The sequence below is a fragment of the Etheostoma cragini genome, chromosome 20 (genome assembly GCF_013103735.1).
Source record: "Etheostoma cragini isolate CJK2018 chromosome 20, CSU_Ecrag_1.0, whole genome shotgun sequence".
NCBI lineage: Eukaryota > Metazoa > Chordata > Actinopteri > Perciformes > Percidae > Etheostoma > Etheostoma cragini.
In genome coordinates this window covers 10,155,582-10,183,130 of record NC_048426.1, presented here as the reverse complement: position 1 = coordinate 10,183,130, position 27,549 = coordinate 10,155,582, and the positions used below count along the sequence as shown (strand labels likewise).

The window sequence follows — 27,549 nt, the reverse complement described above, 5'->3', positions numbered from 1 at the left end:
AAAGATCCTTGTTTTCAGGTTGCTTTTATGCCGGCAGTCAGGACTGTGTTGAGATCAAAGAATGGCTGAAAGAATATAAAGTTATCTGCTCTCTCGGTGTTTAGGTATCACTTGCTGCACCTGCTGCCTTTGTAGAGCAGTATTCAATGAATAAAATAATAGCTATTTGGTTTTTGATCAGTACTTCATTTAATATTCAATATCACAATCCAGTTTTTTCCCTGGGCAGTTATTCTTTTTCTGACTTCTATAACGTAATGGATTGATCCCTTTATTGTTGTATGTGCACCAATCATTCACTCTCTTAGACTGTCAGTTCATCAGAATGTCTTTGTTTTATTCCTACCAAATGAACTTGTTATCTTATTTTGACTCAGATTGTTCTACACTTGCCTTCATGTCATGTTTTTGTGCTACAGCAAGCAAATAATAATGGCAAAAGAATATATCTCACACCCAGTTTGCCTTATCGTTTGCCTTTATATCATGTGTTTTAAAACAACCTCAAAACAAGAAAAGATAATCGATCAATCAGATGTATGGACAATCATGGTCCAGATGCTGTGAAATGTGGTAGTTCTCGAGCCAATTGATTATCCTCCCTTCTGAGAGATCTGGTCATACAATCCCTGATTCTTTCCTGTCCTGTCCACTGAAATAAAATTTCTTCCTACATGTTTATGTCACCAAATGCATTCCAGTTTCATGCAAGTGTTGTGTGAACTCGAAGGTATTTTTTAGCCACAACTGTGTACACACGTAATCTAAAGCTGTTAACGTGGTGTCCTGTGCGTCTAGGCCCTGCTGCCCACCAGGCGTTGGTTCAATACATTGTTAGATGACTCTCACTTAGTAGTCAGCTGCCACCTGTCCAGCCTCACCCAAAGAGAGAAGGAGGGACACCTCTTCTGCCAGGTACAACACACTAGCCATCACAACAACATGCATACATGTACACTTGAAATTTTTGTATGGAAGCACTGAGATTCAAAACACCTCTGCTCTCAATTCAATGTGAAACTTGCATTGTTTTATCTCTGTAGTTGCTGGACATGCTGAAGTTCTACACAGGTTTTGAGATCAATGACCAGACAGGAAATGCCCTGACAGAGAAAGAGATGACCACTCTGCACTATGATAAAATCCTCTCCTTGCAGGTAAATGGCATACAAATGTCTTTGATCTCTTGGGGTATTATTGTGCATATTGTGGGTACGTTGCTTCATGTTGTGCGAGAGTGCAACATAGATAAAAAAAGGATACTGCCAGTTAACAAGTCTGGTTTTCATAGTTGTGATAATAAATGTAAGGATCCATGGTGTTGTGTTATGTAATGAAAAATTATGTACTTATTCAATGTTTATAATGTTATTCCATAAAAATAAGACTTGTTTATCTTGGTCATACCAATGCAGTATATGTAATAATGAGTAAAATATTTTTACAGTGGTGGTGTGTATTTTGACATCAGTCTTCAGTCTTTTGCGCTGTGTTTTGTGTCTTGCAGAGGGCAGCTTTTGCTCATTTTCCAGAGTTGCAGGACTTTGCTCTTTCTAACGTAGCAGCAGTAGACACTCGGGAATCCTTGATGAAACACTTTGGGCATCTCAGGTAAATCAAATCGAAATGAATCATGATATGAACAAGTGCCCAGATGGAGGGACGTTGTGGGAGGATATGCATGATAGGATAGTGTACATTTTACCATGCTGTGTCCTGTACAAGTAATTACTACATGTACTTGATGTCCATAAGAGAGCAGATCCTAATTTCTCAAAGCGCTGTTGGTGGCAAAGAGTTGCACAGAAACAAACCCTCCAGCAAATCGTCAGCAGAGGTTCTTTTGATCGCCCGAACATACAAGACCGAGTTAAAGTACAAGCACTCATGCAGACTACCTATCTTGGTCCTATGTTGCAGTATAGCATTAGCACCACAGTTGCTGCCTGACTTCCCTGCTAAATGAAAGCTAGTGAGCCCTTGAACAGGCAGCTGGTACCAGCCAGAGAGAGAGGCACGCCTCATTAATTTAATCGATTTGCGGTGGCTTGAGAATAAACTCTCTGAACAGCTGTGTTTGTCAGATCATATTAGCTTGCCAAAGAGCTAAAAAGCACCCTTGCTTTGATGAACGTGTGCGTGTGCGTGTGTGTGTGTGTGTGTGTGTGTGTGTGTGTGTGTGTGTGTGTGTGTGTGTGTGTGTGTGTGTGTGTGTGTGTGTGTGTGTGTGTGTGTGTGTGTGTGTGTGTGTGTGTGTGTGTGTGTGTGTGTGTGTGTGTGTGTGTGTGTGTGTGTGTGTGTGTGTGTGTGTGTGTGTGTGTGTGTGTGTGTGTGCGTTTTTTTGTTTTTGTTTTTTACTAGTACACATGCGTGAAAAGAGTGGAAAGACATTGATTTAATGGTAACTTTTAATTACTTCATGGTTTCTAACCTTTTCTTGGCATTTTGATTGCATGATGAACATTTAAAATTTTTGACCCAAGGTCTTTGAGCCACGAAATTTGGCTCTACATGACACTCTTAAATGTCTGATAACGTATTTGTTTGTCCAGTATTTCATGTCTTCGTTTGCCATGATTGCTCTGAGGTGCAGTGTTGGATCAACACAAATGTCCTCTTTGCAGTCAATGTTTTTATATCCATCGTTTCTTTTTAACTTCTGTAGTGGATTATACATTTTTAAACCCCAAACTAAGTTTCTTTGAGTCAGGCAGAGGGTTATGAGCCGAGCTGAATCAGGTAAAGACTTAGCTGAACCATTTAATGTATTTGTAGAAGCTCGGCTCCTTTTCCCAGAATTAGGGTTTTGAATATAGCAGTAACTGCATTGTTCCCTGCTCCACAACTGTCACCAAAGCAGCTCCTGGGCAACTCCAAATATGCCGATCAGATTTAACGAGGCACATTTCATCCAAACAACTCGCGCTAATGCCAGTTTATTCCAACTGCGCTACCCACAGGCTTAGCTCTCAGTCACCCGCCGCTCTGAATTTATCTGCTAAGTCCCCCAAACACACAAACGCAGCATTATTGCTTAGTCTGCCCACACAGATACACACCCATTCTCTCACTTGTACACACACACACACTTCTTTCAATTACATAAAACATGTAAGTTTGTGTGAGTGTCATTTCAGGCCAAGTGAATTGACTACATGATCAAAGAGTATCCATCCCTTTATGAAATTTGAGCAAAATTGAAGAGAATCATTCATTCAAATAGAAATACCAAAATAATGGGTGTGATTAGTTCTTCAGCATTTGCCCATTGCTTAAGTGAGGAAACTACACATTAGCCTAATAAAGTTGCTGTTTAATGGCTTTACCAAAATCTGAACAAGGGCCGAGAAAGCCTTCAGGCTGAAGAGTAAACTTACTGTAGACCAGTTTCTGTTCTGGACCCATCCTTACCCTGCCAGTAGCTCAGCCGTCTGTCATGACCTGGTCCAGTCATCGTCATTACTCAGAGTGAGTAGTTGTGCCACTGTTGTTTTGTTGCTAAGGGAAGAAATGTTCACATGACCTGTGCCAGGTCATCCACTGGGCCACCAAACTGCAGCATTGGCGGAATGGCCACCCTACTTCCCAAGCGCAGCCTCACAAGTAGCAGAACGCATGCAAGTACACGAATACAGTCGGTCAGTGCCACGTGTATCTGTCCAGGGCTGTCACAATGTGTCCATGTCCTGTCCTTCGTTGTGTACCAGACTCTGCCTGTGACACAGTGTGTCAGCCTGATTAAACGGGTCTGTATGCAAAGAGCCATGCCTCAGCTTTCTGAGACGGTGATGGGCTTTGATTTTCATAATCCTGTCGCATCAGTGTGCCCCTTAACACACACATGCTGACAGGGCAGGAGTGAGTGTCGGAGCAAAGAGAATTTCTTTGTGCCGCAGTGCTAACAAGCACAAGGAATTTGATAAGGCTGTGTATCTTCACACATGTAGTGGTGTTGATTGTCGTCATTTGAAACATCTTTCTCAGTGGAGGTAGTCTCAAAACATTTCTTTTCTTTTTGTAAATATGATGCAATGAAATAATGATACATAGTGTTTATGAGTAGACATTCTTTTGTCCCTTTCTCAATCTTAATCTTCACATTTCACTCATTACCAGGACAGCAATTATAATTTAATTGTATGAATTATTTGCTTGCTGTCATCCTTGCTGTGGATAAGTGTGTCGGCTAAATGTTTAATTTGCAAATACAACTTTTCTAACTGACTAATCACTTTTTTTATCTTATCTTTGTCCGTAGTCCCAATACGCTCCACCAGGTGGCCTCCTATCTGTGTCTGCTGCCAGAGCTGCCTGAAGGTCAAGACACCGCCTATGAGAAGGAGGTTCTCCTTGAGCTGCTGGTAAGTGGCTTGGCTTTCTACTACGTTTTAGTGGTCATGGTTTAAACTAGGACCGTTTTGGGCAGAAAACATGGTGTTATTGCTTTCCAGTACATCAAATATTAAAATATTTATCCTAGACCATATTTAATGCCTCAGACATTTAAAAAAAAGAAGAAAAAAAAAAAAGTGTAGTTGTTTGAGGGAATTAAGCAATACTTCAGGCATTATGTGCTTGTCCCCTGGCATTATAAAAGATGCGTTATTGGTATTGGTGCACCTTCACAAGCAATGTTGGTGCACAGTTATTTTCCAAAACAATAACTGGCCAGTCAGCGCTACAGCATAATAGGTTTTGTGTTTCTCATTTTAAAGTCATTAATTGAAGCCCTTGACCTTGGAATGCATATAGTATCCCCTCTCTGCTCCCCGTCCCTCTTGAATTTGCTTTCAAATCCAATTACTGCTTTATGTGGCCATTTGTGTGACGTAGGGTAAATTGAAGACGGTGCTGATGAAATAGAGCCTTTTTTCTTTTCTTTTGAAAGGCTAGAGCTTGTTTGATTATGCTCTCTGGTTCCCCTTCCCTTGCTCTCCCAAGTTTCATTTTTAAAACCCCTCCGGAAAACTACTGGACCCTTATCCTGCTAGTCTGCCCAATACACATTCACACGTGTTGTAGACCTCTTAATCAAAGTTGCTGTTCCAAGGCTGTCCTGTGGTTATTCATAATTGCCCACTCAGACCCTCCCCAGGTCCTCTCTGAAAAGCAATGGTGAAGAGCTTTTTTTCACAATTATCTGATTAGATTGCTGCGGATTATCAGGGGACTCATTTGTTTGCACCTGAAGTTGCCCCCAACAACCAACTCTGACTGAGTGGGTTAAAGTGGAAGGGGCCACAGAACTAGAACTCTGCCATAGGGGTCAAACAATGCTGTTTTTTAGTAGTTAAAATGGGTGCGTGATATATCGACTTATTATCGTTATCACAATATCACGATGCATAATATTATATTGAAAGTGTCACAAAAGTTACGCAATGTTTTGTTTAATTTGTGGAGCGATGTGTCCTGTCCGTTGAATGTGTGGCTTAGTTGTGTGGGATTTATTTAGTTTTGAGGACTTGAGTGGAAAAAGATTACTCACGGACACAAGACTTGGTTTTCGTTGCCAAAGGGGAATAAAGCTGAAAAACATTCAGCAGTCTTCCAAAAATTTGATTCCCTGCTCGGCCGTTTTATTAAGTTTTATATACAGAAAGTTGGTTTACATAATGGGTGTAGTATATAGTTGTTTAACATAAATGTGGGCTTAAACATCATTGTTTTACATAAAAGTGGGTTAGTAAATCATATTTTCTGCTATACTATTGGTTAAAGAGAAACTGGGTGTATTAAACAAGTTTTAAGGTCAACACAGTTTACTGAAATTTTAATAAAGAAACAATAGCTCGGTCACACAGTCACAGCTGCAAATTAATCTTATCTTAGCCTACTGGCCAGAGCCAGGAGTGTCCGGCTCTCCTCGTCTCAGTGTTCTTCTTCATTTCTAAAGGTTTCAAAAGATTCACATGATAACTTTTAAACGATTATACTTGTTCAGTTTTCATACAATATAACTTTGTTCAGTCTCCACAGATTTAAAGCCTGCTTGGAGTTTACCACGTGTTGGTGTGTATATTTCAACAGAGTAACATCAAGAAATAGATAGAGACAACAAAACGGAACAAATCATGATTGCATGATACTATCCCCCCCAAAAAACTGTTGCTTTTCATATGCCAGGGCTAGCCAAACAAGCCTCTCTAGCAAGTGTTTTTACTAGTGGCAAAAAGTACTACAACAACTCGAACAGACATACCAAAATCACCAATGCTATGATGTAGTATATCAGGCCCATCCACACAGTGGATAGACAAGACTTCAAAAAGCTTTAGAATTATTTAGACAAACTGTACCAAATCCCATCCTGCACCTGTTTTGCCCAGGTAGCTGTCCCGCAACTTCATAAGGCGGTGCGGGCAAAGTTTAGTGTTGGATAGACTGAATATTCTTAGTTCACGACCCACCTGTGGTCCAGCCTTACTACAGAGCTGAATAAAAGTCTCACTGGGCACTATATTGTTACGATGCATGCGTTTTTCTGTAAATTTTCTAATTTGACATATGTTTAAAAGTATTAAAATGAATATGGATATTGTAATACTCATAATCAATATCGCAATATCACATTTTTTTGTCAATATCGTGCAACCCTAGTAGCTAATGAAACCGATAACTGGATTGAACGATTTGGAACCAATATGCATTTACAGTAAAAATGAAAATCTTTTAGTCAAAATTAAGATTTAAATAAAATACTTTGATACAACATATATGTTTTGTATTAAAAATCTTAAGTAAATGTTGTTGTAACAAACTAAAAATACTAAATTTAACAACAGCAACCACCCATTTCAATATAATAGATATCTACTGATACATTAATGCAATCGAAACTTAAATGTTGCAGCTGGTAAATTTGGTAATAGTTTTAAGTGCAAGCAACATCATCATTGACCTAACGTTACCCGTTCAGGCTTGTTTTCTTTCAGTCATCTGGCTATAGGCCTAATGAACCAGCAAATTCAACAAACTTCATGAATGTTTGCAAAGGTGTTCAAATAAGCTGTGAAGCGTATTGTTGTTGTTAGCTAACACTGCATGTAACGTGAAAACATTATCTCATATGGATGAGTAATGTTCCGTTTGCTTAAATAAGTCACTGTTGCATTGGAACAATGCTAGTTTAATATTAAACATTTAACTATTGCTTCATATTATTAAACTCCTTTTATGTTGTCAACACTTCAAGCTAACATTATCACCACAACAAAATAATTATTGTGGCTTTTAAGTGATATAATTGGGCAGGCTTGTCATTATAGAAATAGATGACAGGATTGTTTTTGTTGTTGTTGCAAATCAGTATGGAAGATTATAATGTTTTTAACTTTGGAAATTCCGTCAATCCCTACTCTGTCACACAGCAGTTGTACTTTGCTGCAGAGAAAATACTCATAAATATGAGGGAGGAGAAAACATTATTTTTGAGGCAGTGCTGCTGTTAGACCAGTGCCAGTATTTAGGCTAGTTTAGGCTGTGTACTTCAGCTTGTGCAATAAAACAGAACAGAACCCGCCCACAGCGGGTTCCGGAAGTAAAAATACAATGCAATTTCTCCGTTGAAAATGCTCGTATAGATGCCAAAGGTTCATGGGGCACCAACCTTGTTTTGGGATAAATGTCTTTCATTCGCAATGTCTTGGATAAGTACTTCATCACTCATAGCCCCACAGTGATGCCTGATTGATGGAAGTCATGCTTGTGAGGAGGAGGAGCTGTCCGTACCTGATCTGTACCCTTGCGCAAGATTATAATCCTGTTTTACGAGGATTTACGACACTGCACGAATCACGATCTGTTCCCATGCTTCTGCCGTTAGCCTCTACCTGGAAGCATGTTTTCACTCAAAATGATATGTTATATGTTGATGACTCACGTAGCTGGTTAGCCTAAGGCATGGTCTAAAACTGTTTATATACAAATTTTTCCAAGCGGCAATGGGAGAAATAAATGGGAAATTTTCATGTGGAACCCAAGGTCTCTCAGAGCTGGGGCGGGACTGTTGAGCTCAATAGATGAGGTGGTTTATATTCTAAAGGAAATCTCATTTCTGTTTCCATAGCAAATAATTTATGTAATGTATGTCTTTTCCCAGAAGGGTAAGATACACAATAAAAAAATGGTTGTGTGCACCTTAGGACAGTGAAATTAAATGGAGAGATACTGGCTCTTCAGACTAGAAGCTCCCTGTTTACCAGCAATGTTTGAAATAGCTTTTTCAAGAAAATACTTAACGGAAGGTAATGAGTGGTGGATACTAGAGGTGAACTGATTTTGTCTATTACTCTATTGGTCAATCAACAAAATCTAGTGATGAAACGGTGGAATATTTCTCTGATTCACTGCTTTTGTTCTAACGCTGCTCCCTCTTTAGATTATATAACTCTAGCTCGCTCAACCACCTCTTCCCTCTCACACTTGTTGAGCCTTTGTCCAAACTGCCATTTTGACCAGCTGACAGTTTGAACTGACTTGATATGATGACTCTGCTATGAGTGGATTGGCTGTTGAAACAGGCGATGTTCTAAAACCAGACACTGGCCACTTGACAAGTTGAGTCATAGGCAACACCATCTACTGGGCTTTATAGACAAAACAAATGATTAATCAAGAAAATAATCCTCAGATTAACTGATAATGAAAGTAATTGCTAGTGGCATCTCTAGTGTATACATATGAAAAAAAGCCAGTGACATCATAATTACTCAATAACTTTCATATGTGTTGACCATCTTTATCTAACATTAAATTATCCAATTATAATATCTGCATGACAGTGTTGCTTTTGTATTAGTACTTCTAGATATCCTATGACATCCTTCTAGACACAAACACTTAGAACAAATAGATAATGTTTTGAGTATTAAACTCATTAAAATATGTTTAGAAGTTCAGCCCTTAACGTAGCATTAACAAGCACATGCATTTTAAAACCCACTGGCCACCTGAGGTCTAGCTGCATCCTCTACATTGAGAATAACAAGTAATAAAAGGCTTTTGTTAAACCAGACGTTTCCTGTGGGTATGATGTAACAGATTCATTGTGTGACCTGATTTTGTCAGTGTTTCTTACTTTATTCCCTGGTCTACCTTCTTGTAAGAGAAGATATAGATAGACATTGAGCCAAAGGGTCAGAAGAACATTTTGGTTATTAACACAATCTGTCTCTCTCACTCTATCTCTCTCTGTCTATTTGCCACACACACACAGGTGTCCCGTCATGAGCGCAGAATCTCTCAGATTGAGCAACTTAACCAGATGCCTCTTTATCCAACCGAGAAGATAATCTGGGATGAGAATATCGTCCCGACAGAGTACTACTCAGGCGAAGGTGTGTTTTGCATGTGTAACTTGTGATTGGGTCTGTGTCTGTGTGAATTAACGTGCACTTGAGCACGCATGCTAATTTCAGTGCCTCGTCGGTGCCTCCTACTTCCAAGTCTACACCTGTGCCTTGTCTTATCATCAGAGATGTGATGATGAACAAAGTAGTTAAACTACTTCACTATTGTACTCCTTTTTATTTTCTCCTACTTCCACTTTCACTTCAGTACATATTTTTGATGCATTTAATACTTTTACTCTGTTTCATTTTTTATGTGCTGCATTGTTACTTGTTAAAAACCAACAAATGTGAATTTGGTGCGACTCACAGTTTTGACCAATCGCAGAAACATTTCTGCAAATTTGACCAATAAGCGGAGTTACTTGTGACTTCAACCAATCCCCGCAGTCCCAGCCCAGAATAGGAAATTAACTAACAATGTAAAGATCAACAAGCCACTGACACATATGTTCAAATTAGATTCATTCAATAAATTATTTTTTGTCTTAAATGCAACAGTCATTTTCATATTATACCAACATTTGCAGCATCCTGAGTCATATGGGAAAATTCAACCTGGAGTAGTTTTATTCTCCCCAAAACAAGTTTCCGTTTTTATTTCTTAAAGAACTATACAAAAAAACAAACTTTAAAATAAAGTTTAAATAATTTTAGTAAAATATATTTAAACTTTTGATTGCTTTCTTTAATAAACATAACATAATACTGGTACTTATGGTACTTTTACTCAAGTCTGGGTCTCTAGTACTTTAAACATGTCTGGTTATCACTTATCGTGAAGGCACTGAACTGGACTCTCTTGGTCCAATTCAGTGCCAAGAGAACTGGACCAAGTTCTCTTGTGGGATAACAAGGTCATTGTTATCCCATGGTGTTGAGGGCGTAGCTTCCACTCTTAAACTATCACCACTCCTTTAAGGTGTCCTTGCCAACTAAAGAATCTTCTTTAGTTGGCAAGGACACCTTAAACAACTCGCATACCACTGACCTTTAAAACAAAACCCCCCAATTATATTGATTTTGCTGTAACAGGTAGAAGTTCAGTAGTCTGTGTAGATGCAAAACTTTACGCAGTTGATATTACAGCCGGGGCTTCATATAACTGGTCATTTTGTAATTGTATAGAAATAATTATTATGAGTTTTAATGACTGTGTGCAATTACTCATAATTATTTAAATTATTATTCACTCTGTCTGTCTCTGTCTATTCATTTGTTTTGTCTTTTCAGGCTGTCTAGCACTACCTAAGCTGAATCTCCAGTTCCTGACTCTCCATGACTACCTGTTGAGGAACTTCAACCTCTTTCGTCTAGAGTCCACGTATGAGATCAGACAGGACATAGAGGATGTGGTGTGGCGTATGAAACCATGGTGAGATATCCTCAATTCTGTAAAGCTACAAGATATTTGATTCGGTGTCTCTTATTATTTTGGTGCAGAAATTTTAATTTTATTAGATTTTTAAAAAGATTCAAAGACATCTTTGTCACATACTCATATTGTCAATATATGCACTGACGTGCTGGGTGTAGATACTCAAAAGAAAGTTGTGAAACAGCTCCTGTGCAATAATAATAGTTAGAATAAAAGTTGAACTTATCATATATAGGTTCTGAGTGTTAAATAGGATTCTGGCACACAGATAAGCATCTTTGGTTCCTTTTTCTGCCTAGGTAGAACGAATTTCTACCATTAACTCAGCTAAACCTTCTATTTAGATCAATGAATGAAGATTCTTATCCTCTGTCTGCCTCTCACAAGGTGCCATGGCGCATTCATAATATTTTATTAGAAGACTGATATTTGGTACCCCACATTTGGAAACCCACTGCTTAACATACAAAGTGCTCCCATTATGTCAACTTATGTTGCAACTTGTTTGTTTGTTCCAGCAAAAGTAAATAAGTAAGCAGTAGTGCCATGTGTTGCCCTAAATCCAACTGATTTCAATCTTGACAACAGCCCACAGCGCTTGTCTAAGTTGTTGTTGTGTCTGTCCCTCCACGCAGGCAATCAGAGTACGGTGGCGCCGTGTTTGGGGGCTGGGCCAGGATGGCTCAGATGATCACCTCTTTTTCCATAGTAGAGGTTGCTAAGCCCAATATTGGAGAGAGCTGGCCTGCCCGTGTTCGAGCTGACATCACTGTTAACCTCAATGTGCAAGATCACATTAAGCATGAGTGGGAAGGTAAGTGTGTGTGTGTGTGTGTGTGTGTGTGTGTGTGTGTCTGTGTCTGTCCGTTATTGGTAGGCCATTTTTTGCCTTTTGATTTAAATCACATTTGTCTGCTCAACAGTCACATTTGCTATGTCAGTCTAGCTGTCCTGCATTCTCTATTTATTTATTTCTTTTTTTTTTACTCACAAAGGATGATGGGAAGGCAAAATAAACAAAGATCACAAAACGCATCCTCCTACATATTACATCATTACACTTCCCTTTCATTTTGCTTTGCTACACCATTTATTTTCATTTTTTTTTTTTTTCACTTATTTGTTATTATGTTTCCTAACAGTCCACATAGTAAGCAGTATACAACCTCCATAAAGTCTTCCCTCACCACTCACTCTATTCCATCCCACTAGACCTTGACTCATGACCCTTACCTACCTCTTGTCTGTGTGAAGTCATGCTATTTCTGTGTAGCCACTACCACTGAGCCTCTTTGTTTTATTTTCTGATTGTTTTTTTCTCCATTTCTCTGTTTATCTGATAAGGGCTTGTCAGCCTTGAAATACATTGATTCATTGGGAACATAGAAAGCACAATGGCAAGCCCACTGCAAAAGCTCTCTAAAGAACGATATAGGATGTGTCCACACGCCAATGTATTTCACTGGTGTATTGCACTAAATGATTAAGAAAATAAATGGTCTCTTTCATTGGGTTAATACTGTAGAGGTAATGTAGTGAACCCTGGATTTAAAAAAAGCCTAATAGCCCAAATTGATGTCTTCACTTTCACCCTTTTATGGTTTTACTTTCTCTTTTAATTCTGTGGAGGTGTGAAGTATTACTTCCTTCCATGTACTAACTCTTCCCCCATTGTATAATTAGAGCCTTATGTTTTAAAGATCAGGCAAATGCTGACGGGGTGGTTTCTCTCACGTCTCCAAAATCCCCCACACTACTACTCCTGTCTCACCCTCCCATCACTTCTCTTTCTTTCTGTGTCCTCTCTCTCTCTCTCTTTCCTCCCTGGCTCTAACCCCTCTCTCTATCCTTTTTCCTTATAGGGCTGCGGAAGCATGACGTTTGCTTACTGATCACGGTGCGGCCCAACCTGCCCTACGGCACACGCTTTGACCGACGCCAGCCCTTTGTGGAGCAAACTGGCCTGGTGTACGTGAGAGGCTGCGAGGTGCAGGGTATGCTGGATGACAAGGGACGCGTCATTGAAGAAGGTATGCTCATATCTGCCTCTGCCTTCCTACACACACACACTCACACCAGTAACACATCCAACCCCACCGACAGATCTTCCGTGGAGGTTCAGACTGGTGACAGTCACAGTGAGACCTGTCCTGTTCACATTAACATACCATTAACCTGAGGTCAACAACAACACCTGAGAGTTTTGGGCCCTGCCCCTGATTTCTTTATTGGATTTAACTGAAGAGCTGCATTGGCTATATCTGGATGGGCTTTTGTAAGATAAACCCGAATGGGCTTGTCCTGCAGGATAGAGTAATGTGTCATATATATATATACACACTCACCTATGTCTCTGAAACAAGGTATTGCCAGCAACAATGCATTCTAGCATTATTTGAATACAGCATGAAATTGTATCTGTAAACTACCATATTTCGGTAATAAAAGCCTCCAAATTTGCTGTCAACAAATATAAGACTCAGAGTCTGTTTTGTATGTGTGTGTGTGCACACAGGAGAAATCCCCACAGATCAAATTCAAATCTCTGGTCTTCCCTGGGAAATAAAATATGTTTATACAGTAACAGGATCTCCTGTGTTTACTGTGTCGTTTTCTTCCCCACAGCCCAAAGCATTCGGTCTGAGTGGTTGCTTCATCTAAGCTAGCCTGCAGCCCTGCTATTTTAAGTTTGCCTTTTCCCCGTCGGAACATTTGTCCATGCACGGAAGCACTCTTTTCCTCTTATCTGTTTAGATTAAATATGCAGAGGACAGGGCCTTCTAGATAGACATGCTGCCAGGGAACATGCCCTGTCACTGTCTGCTTGGTTAAACTTTCCGATCCCCTACGGGCCTAAGTGCTACTATAGGTAATTGGTAGGTAGGGTCAGACATACATTTTGGGACACTAATAATTGACTAATATTGTCTTATAAAAACTGTTTTTCTCTAATATGGAATATTTGTGTCAAATATGTTACAACATAAATTCAATGTGAGTGAAATGAACAAATGCAATGCATCTATGTTAAAATGTAATTGTGTATTGATTTAATCCCACCTTTTATTAACTGGTTGTTTACGATGGCACATAACATGTTTTAACTGCTCCCACACCTTGTCCCAGCTTTGTCCACAAATGGGATAACAAGGTCATTGTTATCCCATGGTGTTGAGGGCGTAGCTTCCACTCTTAAGCTATCACCACTCCTTTTAGTATGGGGGATTTGAGGATCCCCACATAGCTGTACACGTGCACACAGACAGAAGTACACATGGACGGGCACACGCACATCAGAGTCCAACAGGATTGAGTTTCACTCTCCTGCTCTGTGTCCTGCAGCTGCATTCTATTTAAACATACGTATGTGAAAGCTGCACTTGCTACACTACACAAGCTCCCTATGGTTGTAAGCCTAAAGCCAGTGGTCTGTCAGTTAAGGATCTAAGCAATTTCTGTTCCTGGGGAGCCATAGTAGCAAGGCAAGCCAGGGTTAGCTTTTTTTAAAGGGTTTTGTTTTTAATGGAAGGATAGGATGGAGATTGTTATTGAATCATGGTTTTAGAATGAGCTGGTTTGGATTCAGTTGTGATATTTACCTTTCTCCTTCTTAAGATTTGCCCTGCCATTTTCTGATAGTTTTCTGTTTTAATGTCCTGGCCTATGTTACATTGTTTATTTAGATTGCATTACACTTTGTAACACTGATGTGACAAATGGCATTTGTTAATTATTATTATTAGTATTATTATTATTAGTAGATCATTATTATTATTATTATTAGTAGTAGTAGTAGTAGTAGTAGTAGTATTTAAGGTTATCATTACTCTGTTGCTGTAACAAGTAGTCTTCCCAACCGTTCTGGTCTAGGACCTGACCCAAAGCCTAAGCTGCGAGGAGATGCCAGAACCTTCCGTGTATGGCTGGACCCAAACCAGTATCAACAGGACATGACCAGCAGTATTCAGAGTGGCACCGAAGACCCATATGAGACTTTCAACATCATCATGAGACGCAAACCCAAGGAAAACAATTTCAAGGTTTGGACTATATGCTGAAGCAAACAGATCAGCCCTCTCTGTACATTGTATTTGAGTACTTTATCTTCAGACCTTGAGCTTTGATCCTACCAACACTAGTAATATACGTGATGTGTCACACATATTATACTCTCTTGTGTATTGTAGCTGTAAGGTTGGAGACATTTCTCACTAGAAAATATTCATGTGAAATGTACGTCTACCCCTCTTTTACCTTTTTAAGAAACCATCTTTGTCAGTGTAACATCCAGGTGCCCACAACAGAACTGCTGTTAAGAGAGATACATCAGTTAATATTTCTACAAATCAGGACATAGTAAAGTTATCCATGCAAGTGTGTGCAACTTTTGTTTAATATCTTATCTTATGTTGTTTTGCTGTTTTGTTTTAGAACGTTATTCATGAACAAAAGCATTTTGTTGTCTATCACATCCTTTTTTTGAGAGCTTCTCATTGCAGCTTTCTTAAATCTGCTTTTTCCACTTCGCCCATTTCTGTCTTTCATAGCCAGAGCATTGACAGATGCATTAGAAATTTTGTTTTTTTGTGAATTTGAAAAGAGCAGCAACGAATGGGTATTCAAGAAACATTCTTCTCTATCTTTGATGTGTGACATAGAAAAAAGGAAACAAGTCCCGCTACCCAGTGTTTGATGCTCAGGGTATTAAGACAGTTTACAGTTCATTAAAATATAATTGACAGACATACAAATTACCTTCTGCCCCATCAGCCCACCACAAAGTTATTCTTATCCAGCTAAACCTCCTCTTGTGGGATTGTTGACTGTTGTCTGTGCCTCATTGCTCACATTTCTCTATCTGTCTGTTTTAGGCAGTGCTAGAGACCATCAGAAACCTGATGAACACAGAGTGTGTTGTCCCTGACTGGCTTCACGACATCATCCTCGGCTATGGCGACCCAGGCAGTGCCCACTACTCCAAAATGCCTAACCAGATCTCCACATTGGACTTCAATGACACCTTTCTGTCCCTGGACCATTTACACTTGTGTTTCCCTGGTTACACCATAAAGGTCACAGAGGAGAACCCCGATCTGCAAGTCTTCCCTTTCAGGTGAAAGTGAAAGATCCCATAATCAAATCATAAAGAGAACAATTATGTAAAGGTTTATTTATCTTGATCAAATTAAATTTATAGAAATAAACATAATATTAAATTGATGTTGTACAATTTGTTTAGATTATTATTATAATAATAATCTATCTTCTTCCTTTTGCTTTACCAGAATCACGTTTCCCATCTCAAACAAAGCAGACAAAGTTAAGAAGAGGAAGGCCGATGATGAAGTGGAAGACAAAGAAGAGGACATGACTTTGATCGTTGAGCCCTATGTCACCCTCAACCGTGGCCCATATCCCTACAACCAGCCCAAACGGTGAGAGGTCAAGGCTAAGACTCATGCCTTCCCATTCACAATTAAACAAAGTTAGGGGTCAAATGATTCAGTTCAGTGTTTGGTCAAACCTCGACTTCTCTCTGAAGTCAGTGTACTTAAGTCCTTTTAACTTCTATCCAAAACTTTGTTTTTCTATAAAACCGCACAAAGGCTTATTGTAGGTGCCCTACTCTAGCCCTGACTATCTGACATTTGTCCATGCTTGTTTTTCATGTAATGTGTTGTTATTTAAACTATTATTGGTGGGATTTTTTATCCAATTAAAGCTGAACAGAAAATGCTTTCATATCCCTGTACTAATTATAACACCACAAAATAATTGCCCTTCATAAAAATTTAAAACTCATCTGGTGGTGTTTTAGCATTTCCAGTTTGCACTTTTGATATTTAAATGTTGATAGGAACAACGAGGCCTTTGGGAAAGCCCTGATTTAACAATCTTTATAGATGGTCTCAAAAAAACAACACAAAAAAACTTATGGCAGTAATCATCTCCTTTTTTTTTTTTTTTTCTTTTTTTGCTTTTACAAGTGAAATCTTTTGAAGTCAGATGTCTTGATGCTGTCAAGGCTATTCAGTAAATCTGACTAATTACTTGATTTATTAATATCAGCAATCTATATGTTTTACAGGAATACAATTCAGTTCACTCCTACTCAGATTGAAGCCATTCGAGCCGGGATGCAGCCAGGACTCACCATGGTAAGGACTTTGGTTTTTTAAGGGTTTTATTGTGTACATTTCTGACATAAGTTAAGACTGAAAAGAAGCTACACACAAAGGATCTGCAAGATCTAAATGATCTGTTTGACATTTCAACTGGCTCCAACCAATCATACTTAAGCATAAGTAGTGGAATACTTCTGTTTGTAGTCATTTTATCTATTTTTTTAGATTAAGTTGACAGCAGCACAGTCAATCCTAATGTTTCATTTTGTTTTTTTGTTTCTAACTTTTTTTTATAGATAATAGAAAAAGTGAAAGTTTATAGTGGTAGACCTTATTAGAAGGACACGCTATGTGTTAAACCCATCGCTATAAAATCCTCATGCATATCCAGGAGTGTGATGCTGTCTGTGCCTCTTGTCAGTCCAGTGACTGCTGATACTGTTGATACACACTGTTCCAGCTGATCTGAACTGTTTCCTGCGCTTGTCTTGGTTTGTTTGACACATTTGCAATATAGCCTCATGCCTGAATGTGACCTCAGACCGTGTGTTTCCCTTTTTCCGCGAAAGAAGAGGTGTGGACAAGTTACCAAAAAATGTACAATGAAAGACCATGCAAAACATTTCAGACCGTCCTGCCAACCTGTATATATTTTAAAATCAATGTAAACCCTAGCGTTTTTTTACTCGTCGCTGAAAGCTGCTGCTGTTCCAATCCTGTTGACTCTCTGCAGCGGGCGGGGCTGCTCAGTTTCGCCCCGCAACTGACACACGCACACACATAGACACACGGTGGATGCAGGAAGAAACGGAGCTGAAACGTACATAATAACCTAAATTGAGGGTAGCTACGCTTGTTATTGTAAATGCAAAGATAAGTTAAAGTCCCAAAAGTGCTTTATCAGACCGTATGAATGTGTTTCCCAGGCAAGTATAGGACATTAACTAACAATGTAAATATCAACAAGCCACTGACTCTTAAATCCACCAGCCATTTTCATATTATACCAACATTTGCAACCTCCTGAACTGCTTTTGATAAGGTTACTAGTAAAACTCAGCCTAGAGTAGTTTTATTCTCCCCAAAACAAGTTTCCTTTTTATTTTTTAAAGAAAAAACAATTTTGTTTTAAAATTTAACGTATTCTGAGTTATTCAAAAGACTGAGCTTTAAGAGGTTTTCTTTTTGTTTTAAAGGATAACATTTTTGTAAGAGCTACACTGAAAGGCAGTTTGATAAATGCAAGTTTTTTCAATTGCTATTCTGTAATATTTCAATCTTTGTGTCTTAAAAAGACACAGAAGTTCCTGTAGATGGCAATACACATTCTCCTTTTTTACCAAATAAGTGAAAAGCTTGTTGAAATCATCAACGTCTTCCCTCTGCTGTATCAAAATCTCCCCAGCGTTCCTCAGAGATGCTCCCTATAATGTGCTTAAAGTCAAGTCAAATTCAGTTTATGCATGATTACATGATATAAATATTTTTTAATACTGTATCCTACATTGTGGACAATTAAGCTATATATAATATGATGAAGTATGTTTCTGGAGTGTAAAAAAATAACAAGAACCGAGAACCCTGACCCTAAAACCGTAATATGAACCGAACCGTGGGTTTTGTGAACTGCGCCCCCCCCTACTTGCTGGTGTAAAGCCAAAGATTTGCAACTATTAATCTTAGTGCTGTACACCAAGGGATTTTCCTTACCAGTAAATAAGCTGTTGTTTGATGTCCCTTTCTCCATCATTCATGTAGAGTGATGACAGATTTAGCTGAAATCTTCTCTGTAGTTTTGGCATTGTTAACCACACAAAATGACACGTATTACAGCTGGGTGTCATTCTAGCCTGCAGTTTTCATCTGAACTGAAGTGTAACACACATTTGTTTTGACAAAATTGCTATTCTGATGTGGTGATTGGAAGCCGGCAGCAGGATCTGAGTAATTTATTGTGCTGCTAATCTAAGCAAATATGGCAAGTAGGCTATCGGCAGAGCCATAAAGAACAACTCTACATGCAAGCCTTTCTCCATTCTTCGCCGCACCCCCTCTAACCTTCTTCCTTGGCATATGTTGTTAGCAGCCATAACAAACACATCTGATATATGCAGGAATATCTATGTGTGCTTACTATTTTAGCAGAAATTACTCACCTGAAATACCCAATCTAAGATTGTTTTACATGAATATTTATTTAGTAAATAAAATGCTATTCCCCCCAGTTAGGTAAACGTAAGGCTCTTTATCATGGTAACTTATATGGTAACTTGGTAACTTGTATGCATAGGTGAAGTGCTACTAGCATTCAGATGACAAGTAAAAAAAAAAAAAGGAAGGCTTGGAAGATACTGATGCCTCCTCTAGCTTTTCTTTATTTTCAGTAGCTCTGTGTTTTTGCCCATTCTACTGCATTGTAAATCTGAGCACAGCCAACAATGGGGCTCCAGCCTAGCCCGTTCTGACATGCCCGGGGTCTAGCTGTCACAACCATTAGGGTGTCTCCAAGGCAAGCACCTTTCCCCTGCAACCTAACTTCTGATTTTGCTTTTTTTTCTGCTTCTTTCTGTTAATTTTTTTCCCATTTCTTTCTTCCCACCCCCCTTCTTTGCTTCTCGCTGTATCTTTAGGTTGTTGGACCACCAGGTACCGGAAAGACAGATGTTGCTGTTCAGATCATCTCAAACCTCTATCACAACTTTCCTGAGCAGAGGACCCTCATAGTCACACACTCTAACCAGGTTAACCCACCACACGCACAGCACATCCACATCCAAACTGGCTCTGCATGTCTCTAAGCTATGAATACACTCTGCTCAAAGAAACAGTGAAGCTGTCTGGAGAATTTTGGGCTTGTACTCAAAACTGCCCATTAATCAGGCAATGACTATATTTCAACCGTAAAGGAAAAAATTATATCTAAGCTCCCTTATGACCCGGTCCTCTCACCTCAGAATTTAATCATAAAGTAATCTGCTGTTGTTTTACACCAGTGCCAAAAGGAACCTTGGCCACAAGAAGCATTGCTGAATATAATGACACAAATCATTTTCTCCTGTAATAGTTCCCCCTTCCATTTACATTCCTTGTATAAGAAGAGTCACGTGCTTGATAGCATTATAAATACCTAAAATATATTACAAACAGCATTGCATGAAGAATGAAACCAAATCCAGTTTAGTCAAAACCGGTTTATATGTACTAATTTTTCATGTCTAATCATGGTTCATTCTATTCATCAGGCTCTGAACCAGCTGTTTGAAAAGATCATGGCTTTAGACATCGACGAGCGCCACCTCCTGCGTCTGGGCCACGGAGAAGAGGAGCTGGAGACTGAGAAGGACTTTAGCAGGTGATAACAGCAGGGGACAGGGGGAGAGGGAACAGGCACACACAGACCCAATCGAACCCAACAGAAATGCGCATGTGATAATTAATACAACTTAAATGCATCTGTGATGCATTGAACAAAGGGTTACATACTTAAAGTACACAAACGCATTGTTGGCCCCTCAAGCCATTCCACCAGTCTAAGGGATCTCTCCCTACAGCCCTGCACTCAGAAGTAATTCCTGTCTAAATAACCCTCTCATCACTGGTCTGGACCACAAGAACTGACCTCATTCCATTCTTAGTATGAGGTTGGCAACAAGCCGTGTCGAGAGTCATAGGTAATTACATCAGGATTTTTGAAAAGATTTTCCAGGGCTGACTACATACATAATTATTAGGGCTGTCCATTCATTAAAATATTTTAAATGTAAAAATATTAGGCACATTTTTTTTATCTGTTCTAAATGTACTTTATAGTGATATTCTTCAAGGTTTGAATGCTCTTATCAACATGGGAGCAGACAAATATGCTTGCTTTATGAAAATGTTTATTTCTAATGCTCCAATCTAAAACTGTACCAAATGCTGTCTAGAATATTATCCAGAATAACCTCAAATGTACTGTATGCTCACAAAATATGCTGAAAGCATAATATGGCAAACTCAAGCCCACCAACAACAACTTGCCATATTGACCTGAATGTAACATTGTACTGTGTACATATTTTCATTAATGAGCAAAGGATCTACTTATCCCATAAACCACAATTCGGCTAACCGCTAGCTGAGCCAGTCAGCATGTAATTATTTTAAAAGACCATCAAAATAAAACCTGAAACTAACCAATAAAATATATAACAGTTGTTACGCCAGCTAAAGCCTGTTTTTCCTAGTGTTTAGTTTGAGTTTTTTTTTGGAATGATTCAAGCCTTCAGCTCGTGATTAGCCAAATTAGCTGTTAGTTAAACTAACGTAACAGATCGGGTAGGGACATCTCCACCTCAATCAGAGGCATCACTGTGGGATTGTGGCGTTGTTTAGGATTGTGGGTAATGAAGTACTTTTCCAAGACATCGCAAATAAGACATTTATTTCAAAACAAGGTTGGAACCCCATGAACTTTTGGTATCTATGTGAACATATATTCTCACTTAGTAATGTCGCCGCTGGTTTTAAGTCTTACCATCGATGGTTGCGATTTTATGGTGTATACTCCAATTGTCAATGGCAGGCATTGCATTGTATTTTTACTTCCGGAACCCGCTCTGGGCGGGACTGTTGAGCTCTATATAGAGATATCTCGTCTCAGCGAGACATGAGGGAAGGACGCACAGTCATTCGAAAATACTACCGGGTTTCTATTGATGCAAAGCTTAATGGTAACCGTTGAAGCATCCCTTTAACTAAACAACATTTTTATTATTTGTTATTTACCAATAACATACAGTAATTCAGTATTTAGTTATGGGTGACCAAAATAAAAAATTATTAAACAAACAAGTGCTTAATCCACAATATTCCATGTAATGGCCAAATAATTTTAATCTTAAACACAATGTTTAGATCCATTTGATATAAATTTAGTCTCTATCCACAATGTTCTACTTCCGGGTTTGAAGGAAATTCTGCCAGATGCATGTCTTTTTGCCAATGTCCGTTTCCTTCCGTTTTCCTTGTGTTAGAATTTTAAACTCTGGCTAATTTAAGAGGACTATGGCCAACTGCTCTTCAGATCTCTGTAGGATAAATTGAGACAGTTAGCTAGACTATCTGTCCAATCTGAGTTTTCTCTCGCACAACAAAAATAACTTTTGAACGTACGTTCCACCAAAACAACTTCCTTCCAAGGCTATTTTGCAGCAGCTCCGTTCAAAGCTTGGCGCCGCCCATGACGATTGTGATTGGTTTAAAGAAATGCCGATAAACCAGAGCATGTTTTTCTCCTATTCTGTAATTCTGTGTGGACTAGCCAGACCCTCCTCCGCAGCGTGTGGAGGATGGTCTGACAAAGCGAGACTAAAAGAAGTTCAACAGGGAAGTCGCTATATTGAAGTCATTTTTTTAAGTTCAGGAATACATTAGTCCTTTTTAATGAATAACACATTTGCAACAATAAAACAGAATAATTAAATGAATAAATACACAAATAAATAAGAAGAAGAATAAATACACTTAATTTCAGGTTTTAAGACCTTTCCCATGTTTATTTTGCTCAGCCAGGAAAGTGCCTGCGTGCGTGCGTGCGTGCATGTTGCCTTGAAGGATAGTGACTCAGTCTTTACTACTGAGACAGAGACAGAGTGAGCCAAAAGAGAAGTTTGGGGGCAGCGCACTCATGGCAGACTTGGTAAAGAGAGATACCCAAAACATTTACAGTTCTACATGACTGTTGCTATCTTTAACACCTTTATTAGATGAATCTGCCAGAACCTTCTTTTTTTTTGCCTGCAAAGCTTTTTAGCCTGCTCCTAAATGTAGATTGGGCAGTGTTATTGAATAATAATTAAGTTTTTAGCCTGTTAAAATAAAATGTTTCCTTGTAGTCTACATTGGTAATTACCACCTTATCCAACTGTGGCACTGAGCAAATTTCACCCTAAAGCTTTTAGCAACACTTCCAGTGGAGGAAGGGAGGGGTGATATGTCGCCCATTTGCTTTACTCTGTGTATGATTACTGCTCACTCTGATGGTATGACTCTAGTATGAATAGCAGTGTATGGGAACAGGTGTCTGCACACGGAAGCAGTCTGTTACATTCTTTAATTATGCAGCAAATAACTCAGACATAAAAGAAAGAGCTTAAGCTAGCAGCATTTAATATATTCCCGCCTGCCTGGCTGCCTCATAACAACATGCAGACTCCACACTCCTTCCACCCCACTGACACCAGTGAGGGGAGAGAGCCAGAGAGTTTTAATTAACACTGTATACAAGATGCAAAATGGAAGGCAGTGCTCCCCAAATGCATGACAAAGAGAAGGCTAAATCACCATCAATTATCAATGCCTCCCTGCATTTCGTGATGAATTTTTGCTGTTTTAATGAGATTGTAGGGAGTGCATGTTGGTTTTTGTGTAGGTGAGATTGTCAAGAAATACCAAGTCCTATTTTCAGATGTGGACAGTTTATGTTCGTACCCCAGGTTCTAGGTATAAAAAAAAAGGTAGACGTGAGACATGATCTCGCAAGATTTCTCATGACGAGATTTCTAGTCAAGGTAAACTGTCTTGCGATAAGTGTTATTTTTATGGGATTAAAAAAAAAGGCAATTCTGTCAATAAATGCTGTTTTTCACACCTGTGCATCTGTTCTGGGATTTCTCTCTCATTAGCTGAATTCATTACATGTCCTGGACAGCAAGGTCACTCCACATTTGTATTTAATTTTAATTCCGGCTAAACAGGCAGTCCACTGTGACTGTCTTTGAGTCATCTGCTGACTGAGGATGTTTGCAGATGGTCTAAAAATAGAGATCACCTCTAGTAGTACCCTGTGACCCCTCCCACTTCCTGTCTTCTTGAGTGCTGCTTGTCTCGTTGCCACCTGATAATTGCTTTTAAGTAGTTTTGTTTAGCTGCATAGTAGAATGCAGGATAGAACCTAAACAAACCTTGTGTACAGTCAAGGGCAGTCATTGCCCTCTTTAAACCTTTGTTCTCCATTGGGTCATATTTACAATATATTTTTACATGACCAAGCTTTTTTTCAACAGCTTGCAGCCAATGATGCAAACACAATATCAGTAATTACAACTAAAATTCAACAACTAAAAAAATCACATAATCACTTTTAACTCTAATCCACTCGTGGCCATTTTAATAAGATGATTCCACAGAGGAAAATAATCTATATCAGATGATCAGTGTCTGAATCCACAATTAGAAGAAATGTCCCGGTTTATTATATGCGGTAGATTGTTAGAAGTTTCAGTCGGGGTTGCCATACCAGCATGTACGTTGATGAACCTGGGTCATGACACCAGTTGTTTTGTGGTGAAGTGGATACTGGAGCACAGGAACAGACAGTAGTCCTTCTGATTACTAAGTGCATCAGAAGTTTACATCACATTACGCGAAACGGCATTAGCAGAGTGTATTTTTGAAACGAGACCACAACCTGATGTGCAATTAATTCTAGAAACAGTTAAACCTTAAACACTAATCTTCTTACATCATTGTACCATTCTTAATCTTTTGTCCCTACAGTAATAATAAATAGAAAACTTTTTGCAGATTGTTGAATAAACGTGCTTTGCCGTCTCTCTCCAGATATGGCCGAGTAAACTATGTCCTAGCCAGACGACTGGAGCTCCTCAGAGAAGTGGGGAGATTACAGGAGAGCTTGGATGTACCGGGAGATGTTTCTTACACCTGTGAGACTGCTGGACACTTCTACCTCTACCAGGTAAGACTAAAACTGTACATGTATATGTTTCTGCAATGTGCAGAGAAATCTCCAAATGTAATTGTCAGCCAATGTTACATAGTCTATGCTTCTGATTTTGCACTTAGCATCGGTTCATGCTGTGCATAATATCACATCAAGCTAAGAGTGTGTGTACTGTCCAAGAAAAATTCCATGCATCCATGTTAAGCAAAACAAACCTTAAAACGTCTAGATTTTTTTTCTGCCTCTAAACATCCTTGATATTTGTTTGGATATTAATATTGATTTTCAAAGAGAGAGTGTTAAGGGGATACAGAAGATATTTTGCTGAAAACACTGCAATCAAACCTAGACATTATCAAAGTTTCCATTCCCCAGAGACACTGCTCTTTTTGCATAGATTGTAAATACCCTAGAAACGGTCTCAAGCTATGTTGTTTATTCCTGTTACCTAATTATGTCCTCTCGTGCTGCAAGAGAAATGCCACTGCAGACAACAACTTAGTTTGTCTGAAGATTTCAGGCTGCGATATTTGCACTTTGCCAGCAATCTGTCAGTTGTCTTACACACACGCACATGCACACACACAAACGGCACTTTGGTTCCTCATTAATTTGATGGAGGCTGGATTCTCAACTCACACATACTTTTAGTATAGTTCTTGTGTTTATTTTAGTGCTAAAAAACTGGCCAACAGTGTAGTTCTGTGGCATTTAAAGATGTAAATGTCAAGAAGCTGTGAGTTGTGAATCTTTCACCATTAGCAGAGTACGCCGTCAGTGATAAATGATAACAATGTATACATAGACATACTTACAGTTTTGGATGTTGATCTTAATAGTGCAATTAAGCTGAGTCCAGTAGTAGACTTGTTAATGTTATCATTAATGTTCATAGGGGTATTTATAGAACTAGGCTTCCCCGCTGTTTGGTTGAAGCTGGTTTATTAAATGCTCAGCAGGAGCACCTGTATACGAGTGAGGCTATCAGTTCTCATTTGTTCATTTTTGTTGCTATAATCAAATTATAATAGAGAAAATACAGGCTGGGAAGAGCCATGCAGATCACCCACTGTGTGTTTGCATTTTGGTAGACCTCAGAAAGTCATCACCCACGTAAGTCATAGCTCATGTTTATCTGAAAGTACCTTATTGTGTTTCATTAGGTTGTGGCTAAATCAAGTCATTAATTAAAACACTTATTTTGTTGTTGTCCAATTGTAAACACTACTATGCTGCCACAGTCCTTTGGTTTGGACAGTCATGATTTCTCTGTCAGTATAATTTCAATACCGCCAGTCATGCATACCAACCCACTCCACCTTTGAGGCACTTGTTTGGTGTTTGTCAGTCGATCATTTCAAGAAATCAATACATTTTATTTGTCACGTTAAATCGTACAAGGTACAATTCCAGGTATGTATTTGTGTGATCTCACACTAAAAATTCACACAAGCCACAATCATTCCTTAACATACACTAAACACAGACTATCACTACTGGAGCTCAGCCTCTTTACTTTCCGAGGGTACTGTATGTCTGCTCTCCCTCTCTACTACAGGTGATATCTCGCTGGGAAGAGTACATGAGCAAAGTCAGGCCTAAACAGGGCAAGACGGTGGAGGTGCAAGCTGTGGCTGCACACTTTCCTTTCCACAAGTACTTCTCCAACGCCCCCCAGCCTGTCTTCAAGGGCCGGTCATATGAAGAGGAAATGGACATCGCAGAGGGCTGCTACCGCCACATTAAGAAAATATTTACCCAGCTGGAGGTAAGAATGACACACACACACACACACACACACACACACACACACACACACACACACACACATACAGAGAGAGAGAGCGAGACAGTGTACTAGATCCCTCCCTGCTGAACAACACCCAGTGGGACTTAAGGAGGTTAGTTCAGTGCAGTAAGGCAATTTTATTTATAGCGCACATGTCATTAAAGTTAAATTCAATGTAGTTTACATTCAAATGCTCACAGCAACAATTAGCATTCACAGTTTTCATCAACTCTCCTTTTGATTCATTTTATATGGGTAATCATTATAAAATATACTTAACAGTACTTGTACTATTTATCTTAGATATGATTGCTGACCATTTTAAAAAGATAAGCAGTACAACAAAGTAATGTACACTTTTAACATTTTTCTTTTTTTTTACTCTCCATATCGCTCTTTTTGACAATCTCTCGCGCTTGCAAACAGCTGAATGTGTTATTCCTACTCGGTCCATTGAGTGTTTCTATAGGGATAACAATAACAATTCAGATTTATTGGAACACCGAGAAGGTCTCAGAAAAGCAATAAAGAAGTTATTGGCTGGAGGTAATATCCCAACATGTGTGGTGACCTTGATTTATCTGGCTGGCCTCTGTATCACTGCATCACAGCACCTCTCCCTCCTCCCTCAGCCTCACCCATGCTGCAGTGAAATCTGTACACCTATTTGGAGGTATTGCTGTCTATGGTGCAGGGTAGACAAAGCAACATTCTGCTAAAGTTGCTTATTTGTCTGCCTCTTCAAATTTAAAATCAGTTTGGAATAAGCTGTCATAGGAATATCTAAAGGATTTATTGCTGGCGAGACCGACAGCAACAAATTGTGCCTCCTGGGTTCCTCCTGTATAGACATCTCCTGTTTCCTCCTCTGCAGTCCCACCACATCTTTACCGCTATTTGCTTTTTTTCTCTCTTTGCTCTCTTCTCAGTGTCAGTGAATCCTTACAGTCTTGATTTCACCCTTCAACCACTCTGGAGCCACAGGGGTTAAAAATAGATCTAATCAATATTGCATGTTTTGATTGGTTTAATATTAATGCTAAAATAGTAACGCATTAAATATTTATATCCCAGTGCTGTCCGAGTCTACTTCTTTTGCCTTCTTTTCCCCTACACAGCTAGTGCGGTAACATGAATATAGCACCCCTGTTTATTCATATTCCCCCCCTGTGCTTTTCCCCACA

The 27,549-nt window shown here is 39.1% G+C and overlaps 1 protein-coding gene across 5 annotated transcripts in view; it reads left to right on the top strand.

The window, feature by feature from the left end:
- aqr (aquarius intron-binding spliceosomal factor) overlaps positions 1-27,549 on the top strand; it is a 53,252-nt gene that overhangs the window by 6,182 nt on the left and 19,521 nt on the right. For all 5 annotated transcript variants that reach the window (XM_034857873.1, XM_034857875.1, XM_034857874.1 and 2 more), the window contains exons 12-27: positions 799-915; positions 1,044-1,157; positions 1,508-1,611; positions 4,259-4,361; positions 9,218-9,338; positions 10,584-10,725; positions 11,364-11,542; positions 12,591-12,758; positions 14,599-14,768; positions 15,600-15,841; positions 16,014-16,163; positions 16,817-16,886; positions 19,484-19,594; positions 20,096-20,205; positions 24,456-24,591; positions 26,135-26,344. In XM_034857873.1, the coding sequence (XP_034713764.1) occupies positions 799-915; positions 1,044-1,157; positions 1,508-1,611; positions 4,259-4,361; positions 9,218-9,338; positions 10,584-10,725; positions 11,364-11,542; positions 12,591-12,758; positions 14,599-14,768; positions 15,600-15,841; positions 16,014-16,163; positions 16,817-16,886; positions 19,484-19,594; positions 20,096-20,205; positions 24,456-24,591; positions 26,135-26,344 (2,247 nt within the window). The remainder of the gene's footprint in view (positions 1-798; positions 916-1,043; positions 1,158-1,507; positions 1,612-4,258; positions 4,362-9,217; positions 9,339-10,583; positions 10,726-11,363; positions 11,543-12,590; positions 12,759-14,598; positions 14,769-15,599; positions 15,842-16,013; positions 16,164-16,816; positions 16,887-19,483; positions 19,595-20,095; positions 20,206-24,455; positions 24,592-26,134; positions 26,345-27,549) is intronic.